We start from the raw sequence: 18,956 nt of genomic DNA, 5'->3' as shown, positions 1-18,956 counted from the left end.
TGACTTTATGTGAGGCGAAACAAGTCTTCACATTGATTGGGAGGGAAAGTCTTCTCATCCTAGATAAAGCCTTAAGAGCTTCCTCTCCATCTTGTTAAGGAGAGATTCAAATGGGGAAAGAAGAAGGAAACTTTTCTTATCCTCATGTCTCTCTTGCTGTAATTGAGTTAAACTAACAGGCAGCGCATGATTTGCCACCCAAACAGATGCCTTATAACATGACCACTCTGAGCTGTTCCACTCAAGTTTTAGTGTAACGCATCAGTCATTACTAGAGGCCAAGATGTTTCCCCTTTACCTTCAGTCGCGGTGAGTTGCTTACAGTTTAAGAGAAGGACAAAACATAGTTGGTTATAGCCATATGCTTATTTTTGCTGATTATTTTATTGTTATAATACATGTTAATGTTTTTTTTACTTCTCAGATGACTGTATTTTGTGATAGTCATGTCTAGTTTTGATGTCATGGCACTAGTAGGACAAAGACATTCATTGGGAAATTGTCAAATAGTAATTTTATTATAGAATGAAAAGGTCAGAACAATTAAATATTAATATGTATAATAAATTACACGTGTAAACAGATTGATGAAACTATAAATGTACAAGAAAAAATTATTATAAAGGTTTCAATGCTTAAAAATTAAACAGTATAAAAATCAATCTGTACTTTTATATTGGATTATTTAAAGATTTTAAATGTTTTTATATGTAAATAAGCTTGAACTTATTCCCAAATCAGCTATATTAAAAAAAAACTTGACTGTGAATCTGATTATATATTTGGATAAGTATATTTGAAGGTACTATTAATGGTAATAAATAGGTTTGATGCTAAAAGCTGTCTTTATACACAGTCCACATGCGAAGTCCGTGCAGTAGCAGCCCACTGTCGCTAAATGGCAGAATAGTCACATTGTTAAACTAATTACACAAATAAAGACTTACCTTTTGTTGCCTGAAGACAGCTAAAGACAGGTAACAGCCACAAAGAACAAAGGTTTCCTCCTTACACACCCAATAAGAAAGGTAAACAATGCGGGTTTTTTCTGACAGTAAAGCTATGTACTTTAACATCATCTTTAGCAAGAGCCATGTAGGTCAGATGATAAAATTTTATAAAGACTTATTTTAGCATCCTGTGGTCTGCTTTTGGAATAAACCTACCTTTATGACCAGCCTCAGTATATTGACAGCTGTTTTGAACATCATCCAATTGTAGACCTCTTTAAATCCACTCATAAGCTGCTCAATCTCAGCAGGAGGCTCTTTCTCACTTCAACAGTCAGGAGTAAACCAAACTAAATGTTTATGGTTTATGGCAAGTCTGCTTGAAAATGCTGAAGAACAATGTTTAAAATCCTGTACACCTGTGTGTGATTTCAGCCATTTAAACTGGGAATAAGTGTCTGTGTGTCCTTATTTAATCCTCGCTAGAAATAGTTTAGTTATACCCCTTGAGTCTAATGATATTCTTAAACTGCTAATTGCATATCCATATATCACAATATGTTATGGAAACATAAACAGATACTCTACTTTTTTACAGGACTGTATCAGTTAAGTTCCAGTAAATTTGACTAACATATTTTCTTCCATATTTTCTGACCCCCTGCTTAGATTAGTTGAGGTGAGTGCCTGGAATTACAGCTCTCTCGATCTGTTGACCCTCCTTTTCAGTTAAGAACAATAAAAAGAAAAAAACTGCCTAGATGATTATTTTGAATAATAGGTGTCTATGTACATAATCAGTGAACGCAAATGTGACTAGAATGGAAAGCTACTTAAAATAGTAATTATATGAACTGGTATGACAGTTTTGAGAAAAGAATTGTGTCAGACAGCAGAAATCTTTTCTTTTTTTTTTTTTTTTTTTGCCCCCTTAAACTAATGGTTAGCTTTATCCTTTGGGTAAAAACAAAGCAAAGACGGTAATAGAGTTATTTCTAGTTGGAAAATAATAACAGCTTCGCAAAAACTGCTTCCAGATCGGCTTTGGCAGTATACCTCCATTCGAACATCAAATAAAAACCAAATAAAACTGATCTGTGGTCAGCCCCACGCTTCCGCACACACAAATCAGCTGACATCCGCATGACAGGGCAGGCCTCGCGCCTGCGCAGTTTGGTGGCTTTAGGTCTCAGGAATATGGCAGCGTCCTGAGTCTTGTTGGGGGGGAAACACAGCGGAACTGAGTAGGTACCTGTCTTCAGCGCCAGAGTGGGAAAACCGAGGAGCACAGTCCGCACTCAGAGGAGGGAGGGGGGCTGAGGGACGGCTACAATTAACACCCATTAGCGAATTGACAGGTAAATGTTAGCATTAGCACGTGCCACTCTTTTCTTCTTCGTGTTTGCTTTATTGAGCTCCAGCGTTAAGATCTAATTGATACGCTAGTTAGCCGCTAACTTGTAGCTAGCCCCATCTAACCCTGCCACAGCCTCCACCTTTTAGTGCATTTGACAAACGAACGCGTGTTTAAAAATATATTTAGAGTGTCGTTATTGTCCCCGTTACATTGTCGACACGAGAGAGCTACTGTGTTTGTTTTTAGCCGGGCAGTTGTACGTGGAGGCCTGGCGCAATGAAGCAGAGATGTGCTAGCTTCATGAGAGACAGGTAACGTTAATATCTGTCATGGATTTACTGCAGCGCGCATCCACACAGGAGCTTAAACAAATGGCTTTAAGTCTGTAAACGTTTCTAGGGCACTTAGATTTTTGCTCTCTTGTTAAAAAAAAAAAACTTCCAACGTGTAAATTCTCTTCGCTTGAAAGTGGTTCATTGAGTCCTCACTGAGCCACAGTAATGAAGTAGGGGTAAGTTCCTGGCATTTAGGTTCCTGTGTTGGAAGAATGATTGCTTTATGTAATTGACAAATACAGGAGGGGAGGTTGCAACGCTTGGTCGGAAGACAGTTATTAGAAAGGCACCATGCAGATCACACACTGATCATTTTTGTAATGTTTTGCTCCATTTGTCATTCTGAATGTCCAAATTCATTCACAAAAACCCATTTCAGTTTGTAACCCAGGTGTCATGAGTTTAACACAGTTTAAACTGGACATATGAAGACAGTTAGGGCCATTAAACTGATGTCACGGCACATGACAGTTTGAACCTTGTCCTCATACTGATGCTAAAGTTGTTTTCCAGTAATGCTCTCTAAACTAAGGCCCAATCCATACAGCTCCGAAAATTAAAACTGTAGCACGGACATCTCTTTGCAAGCAAAAAGAACCGTTTCAAATTTTGTGACACACAAAACCTGTAGCTTGACACAGAAGACATGACTTGCACACGCTAGTGTGAATCATGTGTTCTGTGTCAAATTTATTGCAGCCATTCAGAGTCTAGGGTGTATTAGGGTTACATACCTATGAGGTTGTGGTATCTGTCTGATCTTTTTTATTTTCACTTGTTGTTTATTTGTAAGGTCAAATGTTAAGTACACTATAACCCAGAGCTATGGTTCTCAAACTGTGGTCTAGAACCCCTGGTGGTATTTGAGCTGCCTTTAGAGGTCCTCATACAAAAGTTTGGCTAAATTATTTGCCAGATAGACACATACAGACAAACTGTAATGTAAAGCTAAGCACTGTTGGTTGCTTCATATTTAATTGTGCAGTGGCAAACATTTCGAGAATTCCCCGTACAAACTAAAGGGGACGACAGTGAACTGGGAATTAACAGCTGGTGGATGCTTATGCTGTGGTGCTTTTACCTCTAAAGTCAGAACGTGGATCTGGAATTGGGATCAAACCCAACTTTTGTTCCAGTTCCAGTGTAGCCTACAGGAATGACTGTGAATATCAGTTTTCAAGCCTTGCCACAGATTTCCAATTTGATTTAGGTCTCTTCTTTACTAACGGATGCCCTTAGTGACCAGTCTGATTACCAGTACCAAATTTTCTATTAGTAGTTTTATTGCTTTTTGTTCTTGTTCATTTTTTGTACAGCACTTTGGTAAGCTGTTGCGTTGCTTTTTAAGTGCTATATAAGCTGATGGCAGTGTATTTTCCTGCATTTTGTACTTTCAATTGCAAACCAAAACAAAAAAAAACTTTATTTTACTTTGGCTCTCACTGGTATAGGAATGGCAGCCATATTGGAGTTTTAGGACTGGCTTGGTGAGAAATTTGGGATTGTCTGTTCTTTTTTCCAACTTTAAACTTGGAAATGGATGACATAAGTAAAATGGATCCTTAAACAAATTATGCGAGCCCTGTCTGTTTTTTTTAGGACATATTGCAGTAAACTAATAGTCAAAGTCCTGTTTATTACTGCTTTATAACACGTCTCTTGATATGCTGCAACTTTGAAAAATATCCTTCCCATTGAGGTGGTACATGTTATAAAAATCTAAAAACAAATACTGCACAGCATTTAGAGTCTAAGCTAATTTGATCTCGATAGATGTGCTTTGCTTTGGACTGTGGTCTGTCTACACAGAGTTTTCTCCTCTGTTCTCTAGTCATTGTATTTCTGTTTTTCAGAATAGCCTGAGAGTGGTACAGAAGAAGTGGGAAGGGCGATCACATGACCCAGTCCTGATAACTAGCTACACTCATCAAAGCAAATTTATGGCAGTCAGCTGCTGCTAGAAAGGGCAAACTTACCTTGGAATGAAGCCAAATCTTCTGTTGTGCATGTTGTACACCACCTGCTTTGTATCTGATTATGTAGGCAGTTCTATGAACCCACATTTGAAAAAAACCAGTGGTTTCCATTACAAAGGTGATTTTTATTTTTACCGGTTCTCATCCAAGAAATGAGACTTTGCAGCACTCTGGGAGGCCCTGACCATTTAGTCAACAATGCAGCTTCATTTGCACACTGGAATGAAGAGGAAGGACAACGGTAGTTGAATTTTTCCAGGATCCTGACTGAGTGCTGACACAGGTTCCCCTTGTCACATTGCCACTAACAGCAGCAAATTACTGTACTCAGAAAAAGAAAGGCAGTTATTTCCTCTTTTTGCTTGACTCTATTCTGATTTCTGTGAATGCCTATTTTTTCACATGTTCCAGTCAGTCTGTCACAAGCATAACTTATTCATGTAACTGCTGGATGATCCACAAATAATTGTGCTTTATACTTTAATTAGATATGTAGACAAACATATTTTTTTCTTTCGGACTAATCAATAGCTATCACTTACTGGAAAGACTGGAAAGTATCCATCTGGTTTACTGTTAAAGTTTTTCAGGTAAATTGCTAGCAATGTGCTGCCATCTGAATTGCTGCTTTGGCTTGTAACTGGATTCATTCAGCAATGGAGGGATGAGTTCCTCTCTGTTGGACAAGTGTTTCCTCTTTGATTTGAGACTCTCCCTCTAAACTGAAAAATGTTGAATGACCGTGCGAGGCGTGTGGCACAGTGTGTTGGAATCTAACTGGTAAATAAACTTGAAGTAGTAATGACTTGTAAAGGTTGCTCTGGACCGATTTTTGTGGTGTAACAAATAATGACCCACTAACACACTAGGCTTCTATTAAATATGGTGGGTTTTTTTTCTGCTGCTTGTGTTTAAGGACCTGGGGAAAGATGAATATCCTGAAAGACAACAAAGACCTGGCTTGTTTCTACACCACCAAACACTCCTGGAGAGGAAAGTAAGACCCACATTTTTATTTTTTTTGAAACTTGACCATTGAATATCTGCTCTGACTTATGTGGTTAGGGAAATTCGACAAAATCCTGAAACCCTGACTCAGTGCTTCTATTGTGTATATTTTGTTATCTTTGTTGAGGATAAGAAGTCCTCAGACCTCAGTCTGCAGACATGTGATTGATCTGTTTTGCTTCACTTTTGGGTGATGGGCATCTCCAAGAACCAGATAGTGCACTTAGGACAAAATTAGTCTTTTGCAAGATGCCGATATATGACATTCAGTTGTTTTGTGGAATGTAAATTACATACATCTTCTCCCAATGTTACAGTTTTAGCACTTTTTACAATGTTGTCTGTCAAATTCTGTTTAAATTATAGGTGGTAGACCACTGTTTACATCAAGGTTTTGACACATAATAAGTTGTAATTGCTATATACCACCTAATCTGGGGATTACAACAATTTTCTGCTGTCATAGGCTACACAGGGTGATAGAACAACATGTATTGTCTTGCAGAAGTGTTCCTACCCATAAACATTTTCAGATTTTGACTTGTTACAACCACAAACATGAGTTTATTTTAATGGTTTGTTATGTGATAGTCCAACACAAAGCAGTGCATAACTGTAAATTAAGGGTCACATGGTTTTCAACCTTTTTATTTGTTTACTCATTTTATCTTTTGGACCATGTCTCTTCCAGCGTTGCTCATGTGAAATCTCTCTCATTGGAGAGCATCAGTGATCAATCATTTTTAAGTCTTGTCATAGACTCTCAGCAGTAAATAGATCTGGACTTTGACTGAGCTGTTCTAACATGTATCTCTGGCTGTATGTTTATAGTAGTTGTCCTGCTGGAAGGTGAACCTCCATCCATTCATTTTTTACAGCTGCTAATAGGTTTTCTCCCAGGATTGCCTTGGATTTAGCTCCATCCATCATATAAACTCTGAGGAGCTTGCCTTTCCCTGCGTGAGAACAGATTTCCCACAGAGGTTGCTGTTGAGTTCAGGTTGATGTTCAGTGGTAGTTTTCTTCCACACATTGTGTTTTTCATGTAGGCCACAAAGTTCAGTTTTGGTCTCTTCAGGGAAAAGCACCCTCTTCCACATGTTTACTGAGTTCTCTACATGGCTTGGGTTAAACTAAAAACAGGACTTCTTATAGCTTTTATCTTGCCACTCGTCAAGATTAGATTTGTGGGGTGTTTAAATAATAGTCGTCATGTCAGCAGATTTACCAACATGAGCTGTGGATCTCTGTAGCTCCACCAGAGTTACCTTCGACCTCTCGGTTGTTCTCTGATTGATACTCTCCTTGTCCAGCCTGTCTGTTTAGGTGAATGGTTGGGCTAGCAGATGGTGGATTCAACAGTGCTCTATGAGATGTTCAAAGCTTGGCATATTAGTAAACCTGTTTTAAACGTCTCAGCAACTGTCTCCCTGACCTGTCTGCTGTATTTTTTGGTTCACTAATGTTGTCTTAAAAAACAACAACGAGGCCTTCACAGAACAGGTGGATTTATACTGAGATTAAATGACACACAGTTGGACTCTATTTGCTAATTAGTTAACTGCTCATCAGAGCAAACTGGGCTGAAAACAAATGCATGCCCAACCTTTAGGGTTTAAGGAAATATTTAATTTCCTTCCACTTCAGTTATTATTCCCACTCTGGATTAATAAAATCCCAATAAATTACATTAAAGTTTGTGCTTGTAATGGGTGAACGAGCCCTCTTAGGCCACTCTATTAGTGTGTTGATGTTAACATGTTGTTTATGCAACTGCCATGCATAGATCGAAAGCATTGGACCTTTAACACTATAAAGCATGTTAAAAGCTGTCTCTATGCTGATAGAATCTATTCGTTGTGAGCCGACAAGATCACATTATATCATATTAATTATATAAATACCTGCTTTCTAAATGTTTTTGTCCCGTTAAGGCCTCTCATTGACTTGAGTAATTTAAGCAGGGCTGCAGGGGATGTGCAGTCATCACTCAGTCATCCTGCTAAAGCCTCCTGACGTGTCCGGCAGAAGCCGGTGTCGATATACAGCGCATTTGAGAGAAACACAGTAACACAGTTAAAGGCTCTTGTTTTTATCTACATCGGTCTGTATGTCCTGACCTGTCACCAGTAAAATCTAGCTAAGCTGAAATGTTTTTACTGATAGGAATCTGATACCATTGCTCTTTATGAAGAGACCCAGTGAAACCCCAGAACAGCGTATGAAAGTGGGCAAGTCTGAACAAGACAGACAGCCGAGAGAAATGAAAATGAAACCTGATTTGGTGCATTTGTAATGTAGTTGTTTGGGTTTAGCAAAGACATGGAGTTACATTCACTGACATAAAAGTATGAATGCAGGCAGCTTGGGTGGAGCGGACTTCTATGAATAGGCCAAGCACAATACAGCGGATCTGTCTGACCTTCATTAGCTCAATAGAAGAAGAAATAGTTTGGATATTTTTTTTTCATCTGACTCCATAATAATGTTGGATTTTACAGGACACTCCTAAATGTGTCATAAGCCATAGTTATTTATTCAGTTAGATTTTATCTTGATAGTTTGCTAAACTTAAACATCGTAAATCTCCCTGTGATCTAAATTGTTTTTTATTAATCTTTATGTAATTTTGAATGTATTAAAATATAATGCTTTGAGATTTATTTTATGAAATGTTTTGCATGTGGTAAATATTGCTGCATGTCTGACCTTATTGTGACCTCTTTATGCTTGTGATCATTTTTTATTCAAGTCCTGTGATTGTCTTGGAAGTTATTGGGTCATTATGTTTGTGTCTTCTGAACGAAGGGCTTTTCCGTCCGTCCGTCCATCCATCCATCCAGTCTCTCATTTGCCATAAAATCAAAGAGAATATTAAATATTTCATACCTAAAATATTAATATTTTGGAAAATGATGGAAAAAGAACTTGAAAGATGTTTAGGAGCCCTGGTTTATCTTTTTTCTATTAAAGCACTTCTGCTTTTTGTGATTTGTAAATCCCAGTCTGCTTCACTCTTCTCTGAATGCTGTCATACTTTAATGTTACTAAGAAAAGCACTTTATGATGTTGGTATGTTGACTGATTATTGCTGCACGCATTGTTTGTCCTGTGGGTAAAATAAGGTTTTTTGTCTTTGTCTTCATTGCTTTATCATATGTATGGAGTGGTTGCTAAGCTCTTTCTTTCAGGTATTATTTGGTTCTGTCTTTGTGACTCGTGTTCTGTTGTTCAGTATTATATGGTTTTATACTTTTGCTGTTCAGTCTGTTACTTGTGCAAAATAGGGGATAATTAGCTTGTACATGAGAGGCGGTAGTGAGTACACTACAGGAAGTTGCTTAATGTGTCATTATGAAACTTTGGAAGGAAATAAGGGCTTTAAAAACGTGCGGTGTAGTAGGAGCATGTCAAGGGTAATGTGCTCTCTTATCTTCAAACAAAGCTCGTTGGATGATGCACTTAAATGAGGTATATAAGAAAATGAGATTAGAATACCCAACAAATAAAGCTCTGTGTGTTTTGCTGTCTTTGGTTAGTACAGGGGCGAAAAATGGGTCTCGGAGTTGTTTTATCACACCTCTTAGTTAGAGCAGAGGTAGTATAATGGCCAAAAAGAAGACTCTCAACCCACTCTCACCATCTTGCCACTGCTTTCCTTCTGTGCAATTAAATTACAACATGGTGCTGAATTAGAATATCTGTTTTTATGCAGATGTCTGGCAAAAGAGCTTAAGATAGCTTAGTTCATGTTGGTGCATGTTGATTTTCATCTCTTGCAGCTTCATTTGTGAAATCAAACACCAGTGTCATTTTTGACTGATTGGTTGCAGAATCTCTGTAATTTAACTGAACCAAGCTGTGCTCAGATGAATAAAGCAGTACTCTGTGCATTTTTTCACACCCTGATCTTTTAGTGCTGTTTTTGGTGCTCTATTAAGTACTAAAAACAAATTTTGCATCTAAGAGCGTTAAGATTATGTCAAGGGGTGTTGTGTGCACATAGACTTAGCTTCTCTAAGACATTAGCTGAGCATATTTGCATTTTGTCAGTGTGCTAAAATAGCAAGCCAGCCCACTGTGTATCAATAATTAACTAGCTCTGAGCTGACACTCAATTTGGGCCCACCTGAATTAAGGTCAAAATGGCAGCGGTGTTCTCAGATTTAAGGCCCCAAAATATCTAAACCAGAATCAGCCCGGTGAGGGCGGGTGCATTTTAAAAAGCTGATTGCTTGGTTTTCTCTCCACAAGCAGCTCTGTCCTGCCAACTGCTTTTTGTGCCAACAGCTCCGATGCTGTGGTGTTTAAATCCTGAAACGGAAATATGCTTGCAGTTACATTAGCTCAATTTAACCACGTGAAACCGTGGTGTCTGTCTGTTCTAAGCCAAAAATGGCAGAGAGCACTAGACCAGATTTATTGTTAGCTTACAATATTCTCATGGCATGCCTACCTACAGTAAAACCAGTTTCATTATATTTACACAAACATTTAAGACAATGCATATGTATACAATCTATTGCTATATATTTGCTTTTATTTAAAACGGAAAAGCACATTACCTGCTTTTACAATTCCTGTAATGTTATCGATGTATTTGATTTATTATTACGTTCATATTGAAATAAACAACAACATAGCTAGTGGACTGAGGTCTCCAACTCCAGTCCCAGAGAGCTAGTGGAGCAAGCATCCATCTAAAAGTTGTAAGACAGTAGCTCTCGAGGACTGAGGTTGAGAAAAACCCCCTGGAGCCTAGAGGCTACACAGCCAGGTTCCACAAATTCCACTTATTCTGATCCTCCTGTCAGGACGCTTTAATTGGCCAAATTAAAACACTTAACCTCTGATTTATATTATCTGGTCAGTGGTGATAGTACTTGGGAGTAGTTTTACAGGGCGAAGGAGACCAAACCTAATGTTCCTCTTTAGCCATGCCTCAGGTCATGGCCTGTCCTGTCTGTTTGTATTTGTCAGGCACTTCAGCCTCAGCTGCAAATCCATTATGTAGAAGTACCCTCTCAATTATATTTCCCCCCCACTCTGCTCCTCCGTAGCTTAACGGCTGACATATTGTTTTCTATAGATTTAAACTTTTAAATCTCTTAATGTTTTGCACTACTAAAGATGTCAGATTATTAAGTTTCAAATCAGTCAACAGAACGTGACAAATAAATCGAGCATGCCAAGTGAAACTGTTACCAAACCACAACGACGCACACTTGGATTGGCTCGCACTCACCCCCACAGGCATTCACTGCGTAACACACACATTTCACACTTCCTTCCTACTGTGTGAGAATGACCAACTCTCATAGCTGTTTATAAATTAGTGTTTGCTGCAGCTAAAGTCACCCACATGAAACTGTTACCTTTTCCAGTCATTGAAAAGATGGAGAATATAACAAATAGTAATTAGAGCTTCTGCTGCCGTTACTGCAGTGTATGACCAGGGAAGTGTGGATGGAGGCAGTTGGTGAGATGTTAGTCAGCCTCTTTGTATCATATTTCATATTGGCTCCCAGAAATACCTGGAAATGAGCAAATCAATGATGGACGTGCGTTCTAGTGATGCCATTTGTCCTTCTTACAGGAGGGTGTGAAAGGCTTTTCTTTATGATCTATACGTTCACATGCGTTTATCATGCGTGTAAATGTCATCATTTTGGACTAATGATTTATTTGGACTTATTTATCAATAGGAACTCTTAACACAACTTTATTGAATTTTAAAAGCAGGAGCTGGGTTCACAAATTTTTTGTTTCTGTAATCGACATAAAATTCTTCATACAGGTTCAAGTTTATAAATACACTCCACTAATATTCGCTTAGCAAGTTGCACCTCAACCACATGCCATTAATATAATCCTGGCTGGATTTTTTTTCACTGGTCGTCTCGAAAGAATTGGTAGAGCTCTTTTAAATTGGTTGGTTTCCTGGTAGAGATCAGGCTTTTAAACATACTTCATAAATAAACAATCTGTTGGATGTTTAAGACATTCCAGAAGCTTAATGTGGACCTGCTTTATTTATGATGTGTTTGAGATCATTTTTTTGTTTCAACACCCATTTCTGTATAAATTAAACAATCTCTCTGAGATGGTCTTCCTTCCTCATGATCCCATCCACTTTGTGCGGTACACAGGTACCACTGGCAGCAAAGAGAGACACCACATCATGATGCTGCCACCATCATGCTTGACAATTGGTACTGTGTCTTTGGGTTTAAACATACTTCCTGTCACTGTGGACCTATAGCTCAGTCTTTGTCTCGTCGGACCATAGAACATTTCTCTGGAGGCATTTGACTTGTCCACTGTTGTCCAGGTGCAGATTTCAGTCCAGTTTGAAGGTGTCTATTGTGAAGCAGGGACTTCTCCCTTGATCAGCACATTTTATACCATGGTGATAGAGTGTACAGTGATACCTGATTTCCAGCAGTTTTCCAGTTCATTGCATTCTTGGTTGTTCTTAAACATCCCAACCAATCTCCTTTCATCTGATGGTTGAAACTTTGGTTTCGATCAGGTGTGCGAGTTGGACAATGAACTCAAACCTACTTCAAAACGGGTTTTGGAATGGAAAAGCAGGCTAAGATTAGGCTTCTAGGATGGCCTTGCCAAATCTCCTGACCCAAGTTTTATTGAAAATTTATAGGCTGTCCTAGTTTGAATGAATGCTACAAATTCTACCAAGAAAACCAAAATTATGCCATAAGCTTGTTGATGCTGTCAAAATGATGTAAAAAGTCTCTGGTCAAGGTTCTGCTTTCTAAGAAACATTTACCAAACAATAGTGAAGGGTGTATCAGTATATTTTAGCTTGTATAAATGATTTTGACCCTGTGTTAATCAAAGGAAGTTCAAAACTCAAGAAGTACAACCTGTCACAGGAGCTGCTGGTCATCTTCTACACAAGACAGGTCCAAACTGCAACGAACAGTTGGGTCTGGTGAGAGGATCATCAGGGTTGACCTTCCCTCCATCCAGGACTTGTACAGGTCTAGGGTCAGGAAAAGGGCAGCTAACATCTCTGCAGACCCCACACACCCTGGATACAAACTATTCAGATTTTTACCTTCTGGTATTTGCAAAAACCCAGTCGCCACACAGACAGTTTCCTTCCAGGCTGTCTCTGATGAACATTTAACATTCACAGTGCCCAGATCGATACCTTGCATGTTCGCACTCATTCAACCATGTCCGTATTTTTAGGAAAAACCCTATACAGTATATATACATATTTACAAAACAATATTTTTATTTCCTTTTTTATATTTTATATATTTATGTTTAAAAGGTCTTCATTGAGAGGAAAGGGAAACCAAAGTCAAATTCCTTGTTTGTGTCACAAACTTGGCGAATAAATCTCATTCTAAACCTTAAATAAATTCAGAAAGAATCTAATTTTTGAAACTCATTAAAATTGTTTATTGTATAATCATTCCACCCTGCATAAAATCATAAATCACTGAAGAACAAAAAACTAGGACTTTCATGAACAGAATTATGTAAAGTTTCTTCAGGAACTGGATATGCCCTCTAAAGTAATCGCATCATAGAGGTCTGTGTAACTAACCTTGTGAACTGAAAGATGACACCACTGCCACAGCTTTACCCTGCTTTCCACGTTCACCAATAATGGAAAATGGCCACTGATGCTGCAGTAGATGCTGCTTTTAAGTTCAGCTAAGCTATGTTTTTGACTCATTTTTGTGTTGCAGATACAAGCGAGTCTTTTCAGTGGGGACCCATGGCATTACCACTTACAACCCGACTACGCTAGAAGTAACAAATCAGGTCAGTACAAACAAATCAGGTCTTGCAGAAACCCTCAGATCTTACAGGAGCCTCAGTCTGCTGTCGTTGGCTTCATGTTAGCTATTAAAAATCCATTTGAGGTGCATTACTTGTTTGCTGACTGCTGCGGTCAGCCTTCAGATGTGTTACGGTTTTAGTATGCTGCAGGCAAAGGTATGTTTCAGTGCTGATCAGGTCATGATATGAACTATATTTCATAATCAATACCCATCAAGCAACTCCTCATTAAACCTCTTATTCAGACAGAAGACGGTATCATTTTATTTTCATGAAACTTCTGTACTATATAGTGCTGTCATTTTTAAGGATGAAAATATACAGTACAGACCAAAAGTTTGGACACACCTTCTCATTCAGAGTTTTCTTTATTTTCACGACTATGAATATTGTAGCTTCACACTGAAGGCATCAAAACTATGAATTAACACATGTGGAATTATATACTGAACAAAAAAGTGTGAAACAACTGAAAATATGTCTTATATTCTAGGTTCTTCAAAGTAGCCACTTTTTGCTTTGATTACTGCTCCGCACACTCTTGGCATTCTGTTGATGAGCTTCAAGAGGTAGTCACCTGAAATGTTTTTCACTTCACAGGTGTGCCCTGTCAGGTTTAATAAGTGGGATTTCAAGCCTTATAAATGGGGTTGGGACCATCAGTTGTGTTGTGCAGGATGTAGATACAGTACACAGCTGATAGTCCCACTGAATAGACTGTTATAATTTGTATTATGGCAAGAAAAAAGCAGCTAAGTAAAAAAAAACGAGTGGCCATCATTACTTTAAGAAATGAAGGTCAGTCAGTCCGAACAATTTGAAAGTGTCCCCAAGTGCAGTCGCAAAAACAATCATGCGCTACAAAGAAACTGGCTCACATGAGGACCGCCCTGGGAAAGGAAGACCAAGAGTCACCTCTGCTGCGGACAATAAGTTCATCCGAGTCACCAGCCTCAGAAATCGCAGGTTAACAGCAGCTCAGATTAGAGAACAGGTCAATGCCACACAGAGTTCTAGCAGCAGACACATCTCTAGAACAACTGTTAAGAGGAGACTGTGTGAATCGGGCCTTCATGGTAAAATAGCTGCTCGGAAACCACTGCTGAGGACAGGCAACAAGCAGAAGAGACTTGTTTGTGCTAAAAAACACAAGGAATGGACATTAGACCAGTGGAAATCTGTGCTTTGGTCTGATGAGTCCAAGTTTGAGATCTTTGGTTCCAACCACCGTGTCTTTGTGCCGCGCAGAAGAGGTGAACGGATGGACTCTACATGCCTGGTTCCCACCGTGAAGCATGGAGGAGGAGGTGTGATGGTGTGGGGGTGCTTTGCTGGTGACACTGTTGGGGATTTATTCAAAATTGAAGACATACTGAACCAGCATGGCTACCACAGCATCTTGCAGCAGCATGCTATTCCATCCGGTTTGCGTTTAGTTGGACCATCATTTATTTTCCAACAGGACAATGACCCCAAACACACCTCCAGGCTGTGTAAGAGCTATTTGACCAAGAAGGAGAGTGATGGGGTGCTGCGCCAGATGACCTCACTTCCACAGTCACCGGACCTGAACCCAATCGAGATGGTTTGGGGTGAGCTGGACCGCAGAGTGAAGGCAAAAGGGCCAACAAGTGCTTAGCATCTCTGGGAACTCCTTCAAGACTGTTGGAAAACCATTTCAGGTGACTACCTCTTGAAGCTCATCAACAGAATGCCAAGAGTGTGCGGAGCAGTAATCAAAGCAAAAGGTGGCTACTTTGAAGAAACTAGAATATAAGACATATTTTCAGTTGTTTCACACTTTTTTGTTCAGTATATAATTCCACCTGTGTTAATTCATAGTTTTGATGCTTTCAGTGTGAAGCTACAATATTCATAGTCATGAAAATAAAGAAAACTCTTTGAATGAGAAGGTGTGTCCAAACCTTTGGTCTGTACTGTATATAAAAAATAATTCAAAGGTAGATTTTAATTGTTATTAGGATATTTTAAACAGATATTGATCCACAAGATTTTTTCTGTAAAGACCTTCAATACTCATCCATATAGTGTTAATTATATACTAACCATATATGTGCATTAGAGATGCACCAAGAAAATGTGTAGCAACTGGAATGGGACGATTTTCAGAGAGGTTAGCCTTGCCCAGTGATCAGCTGGTCTGACACCCAAAAATCGAATGCTTTTCAAATCGGTGAACAAACCATACCAAGGCTACCAGATTGTGCTAACAAAAACCCTCTGTGGTGTTAATGTTGTTATCAAGGGAAGAAGACTGGTTCGTTTCCTGGAACCATTGAAATTGTTTCGGGCCATTATTACCCATCTGCAATTTCTATTGCAGATGGGTAATAATTTACCCTTAAATGAGACCCTGGTGTGGAGGTAGTTCTTCTTTGTTGACCAGGAACATTTGGATGGAGTTTTGCAGAGCGAGCTTAGTAAGCATTTTGAATTGTTTAAAATTTTTTGACCTTATAATTCTGTTGTATCAGGTTAAGATAGTATAAAGTTTATACTTTCTGTTAAATTCCACTGTAATAGAGTTTAAAATCATTGGCGTCTGTTTATAGAAACGTGCACAGAAAGAGTAAGTAAATACTTTAGCCAGTGTAAGATTTGAGGTTTTTAAGCCACTAATTAAAACAACCACCATCCATGTGGATGGACATATTTTTAGGAAGGGATGAACTGCTGCTGCTCTGTGTGCTTGGTAAATGCCCCCTCCAGAGGTATTTCAGTCTTTGTTTATTAAATGTCAGTGCATGATAGAAACATTTTCTGACTTTGAAGTGTTTGTATTAAAGCTTCACAGAGTAAACACTGTAAAATGATCACAGGTTTATGGTTGGACACTGGGTTTTAATCCCAATCCAAGCTCTCTTCCCTTCTCTTGACCCAGAGGCAAGAAAACTGAATTTTGAAACGGCAAAATCCCTTTAAAACCTGTTACGGTTACTCCTTTCCGTGGAGTTTGGAATGGCTGTATATATTTGTAAAGTTTGGTAGTAGTGAGAGACTTATTGGTAATAGTTTTATTACCCTGATGGATGCCTCTCTACCACTCTCAGCCGATAAGCGAGGCCTCGAACAATTCGGCTGTAGTGGGTTTAAGTTATCACTTGGCAGCGGTGGCCTTAGTTTGGACCCCATTGTGAGAATGCTTGGAAAAAGATGGTCAGGGTAAATTAAAGTTCCAGGAAAAATGTCCTTGTTGTCAGTCATAACGGGCTTAGGGAAAGCACAGAAATATGTGTTTTTCTACTACATGCCAAGATATGTCTGCACAGGACTCTCTGCAGATAACAGGAAGGCTGTGCAAAGTTGCTCTGTTTTATGTTTTTGAGGTACACCTCTATCTGTCATGGAACATGCTGTCTTTGGAAATATTGGTAGGGAATGCATACAGGGACAGTTTTTAGTTTTTTTTTTAGTTTTTTTTATAAATTCTTAATGTGCTTATCATTAATATAACATGCTAAAACAAGCTTAAACGGGATCTTTGTAATAATTTTCTGTGTTTTAATATAATATTAAAACCTTGTTTTTTTGTAAATAACCCCCAAATATACAAGTATGACTTCACCTCTGCTCCTAATGTAAATAATTAATGCTTGTTCACAGCAGAAAGGCTAGAAAATCTTAAATCTGTATCAGCAGAAATCGGCCACAAAATTCCCATCAGTTCATTTCTTATTTCTGTTTTATTCAATTTGTCAGAATTTTGGAAGCATAACTGTTTTACTCGGTTATGTGTTGATGATCTGTGTGCCGTTTGCTCTGTCTGTTGCCAGTGGCCTTATGGGGACATCTGTGGCATCGGTCCAGTCGGGAAAGGTCAAGGGACAGAATTCAGCCTCACATTCCGCAAAGGCAGCGGCAAGAAGTCGGAGACGCTCAAGTTCTCAACGGAGCACCGGACAGAGCTACTCACAGAAGCACTGGTCAGGAGGAAGACACTCATTGGTGAAATAGGGTCCATGCACAAAATTCTGTCTTAAGTTTCGTATTTGTGCTGAATGCAAAGATTTTTCTAAATAGGCAAATGATCCTCTAGTCAGATCATGTGCTTTCAAATAATAAATCGGCTTGATTTAGTGTTTGAAAACACCAACAAGAATAAATGTTTTCTTATGGTACTACTTATTTATTGTTAATAAATGAATATCGCTTACAAGCATTTTAATTTTGTGTTTTTTTTTTTTTATTTGCAGAGATTCAGAACTGAGTTTTCTGAAGGGAAGATAACTGGTAGGGTAAGTACTGACATCTAATGAAGGAACTAAAATTTAGGTTGAAATGAAACTTTCTAGACTAGATTTATGCTAAGAAAATGATCATACTCACTTTTAAATCTGAGGTTTAAAGAAATATTTAAATTATCTGCACCGTATTAGGTCTTACCATTGTGAAGATTACCTTAGATGAATAACAGAGGCGGGCATTTTTTATTTAACACAAACTAAACAAAAAGACAACATGTTGACAGACTGAGTTGAAAGTTAGGACCGAAAATGGACAGTATATTAGAGTATATTATGCCAATCTATGTAGAATATACCAATAAGGCACTGTGCTGGAGGGCCTATGATTTGGCAGAGGTTTTGCCGCCATAAACTTTGGAATGGAGGTCAGATTGGATGATGCAACACCGCGGTTATTTAATTAATAACCAAAAAAAAAACCTTCAAGTATTTGCCATTTGCCAGTCAGTTTAGATCTCAGTCTTAATAAAATACCATTGTGGGACCTCAGAGAAAAGTGTTCATAAACACATGTGATAAACTCAAGCGACATATTGCTAAAAAATGGTTCCACAAGCTGTTGAATCAGAACTGATTCCTCTAACTTTTCTGACATATTCTCTGCATTTTGGACTAGTTTTTATTTGTAATAAGATATAATAGATGGCAGTGATTTTCTTGTGCCAGTTTCATAACATACGTTTGCCTAATATATTTGACAGCGTTACAACTGCTACAAGCATCACTGGAGCGACACAAGGAAGCCCGTGAATTTGGAGGTGACCCCTGGTGGCATCGACCAGATCGACCCTCACACTAACAGAGTGGTGTGTTCCTACGACTACAGAAACATAGAGGGCTTTGTCGAGGTTTCTGATTACCAGGGAGGATTTTGCATCGTTTACGGTGGTTTCGGCAGACTAGTATGTATCATGGAAAAAGTAAAAATAAGAGATTAGTTATGTACTCAACAGTCCAGTTTTATCCTTATGTGCTTAGTTTTTTAGCCTCGTCTTACTTGTTTTTCCTAGCATCTGTTTGCCTCTGAGCATCGAGATGAAATCATCCGCAGTGCCATCGAACATGCCGGAAACTTCATCGGCATCATGCTACGCCTGAGGAGGGAGGGTCTGACCTTTGAGGATTTCGTGACGGAAAGGTTGGGGAAGTACAGCTCAGACGAGAGCATTACTTCTCTGGCCGAGTTCGTGGTGCAGAAGATCACTACACGGCACCCGGTAGGAAATGCGCTAAATAGTTAACAA

The 18,956-nt window shown here is 38.8% G+C and overlaps 1 protein-coding gene across 5 annotated transcripts in view; it reads left to right on the top strand.

Moving 5' to 3' along the window:
• The first annotated feature begins 2,160 nt into the window (after positions 1–2,160).
• LOC124858021 (dnaJ homolog subfamily C member 13-like) overlaps positions 2,161–18,956 on the top strand; it is a 47,954-nt gene continuing 31,158 nt past the window's right edge. For 2 of the 5 annotated variants that reach the window (XM_047349709.1, XM_047349707.1), the window contains exons 1-7: positions 2,525–2,618; positions 5,535–5,615; positions 13,354–13,429; positions 17,242–17,391; positions 17,662–17,703; positions 18,414–18,614; positions 18,723–18,929. In XM_047349709.1, coding sequence (XP_047205665.1) covers positions 2,584–2,618; positions 5,535–5,615; positions 13,354–13,429; positions 17,242–17,391; positions 17,662–17,703; positions 18,414–18,614; positions 18,723–18,929 — 792 coding nt within the window. In that variant the 5' untranslated portion in view covers positions 2,525–2,583. Of the gene's footprint in view, positions 2,309–2,520; positions 2,619–5,534; positions 5,616–13,353; positions 13,430–17,241; positions 17,392–17,661; positions 17,704–18,413; positions 18,615–18,722; positions 18,930–18,956 lie in introns of those variants that run through there. The other 3 variants (XM_047349711.1, XM_047349710.1, XM_047349708.1) reach the window with 3 other exon arrangements.

This window comes from Girardinichthys multiradiatus, chromosome 21 (genome assembly GCF_021462225.1).
Source record: "Girardinichthys multiradiatus isolate DD_20200921_A chromosome 21, DD_fGirMul_XY1, whole genome shotgun sequence".
Taxonomy (NCBI): domain Eukaryota; kingdom Metazoa; phylum Chordata; class Actinopteri; order Cyprinodontiformes; family Goodeidae; genus Girardinichthys; species Girardinichthys multiradiatus.
This window is presented reverse-complemented; position numbering and strand designations above follow the sequence as displayed.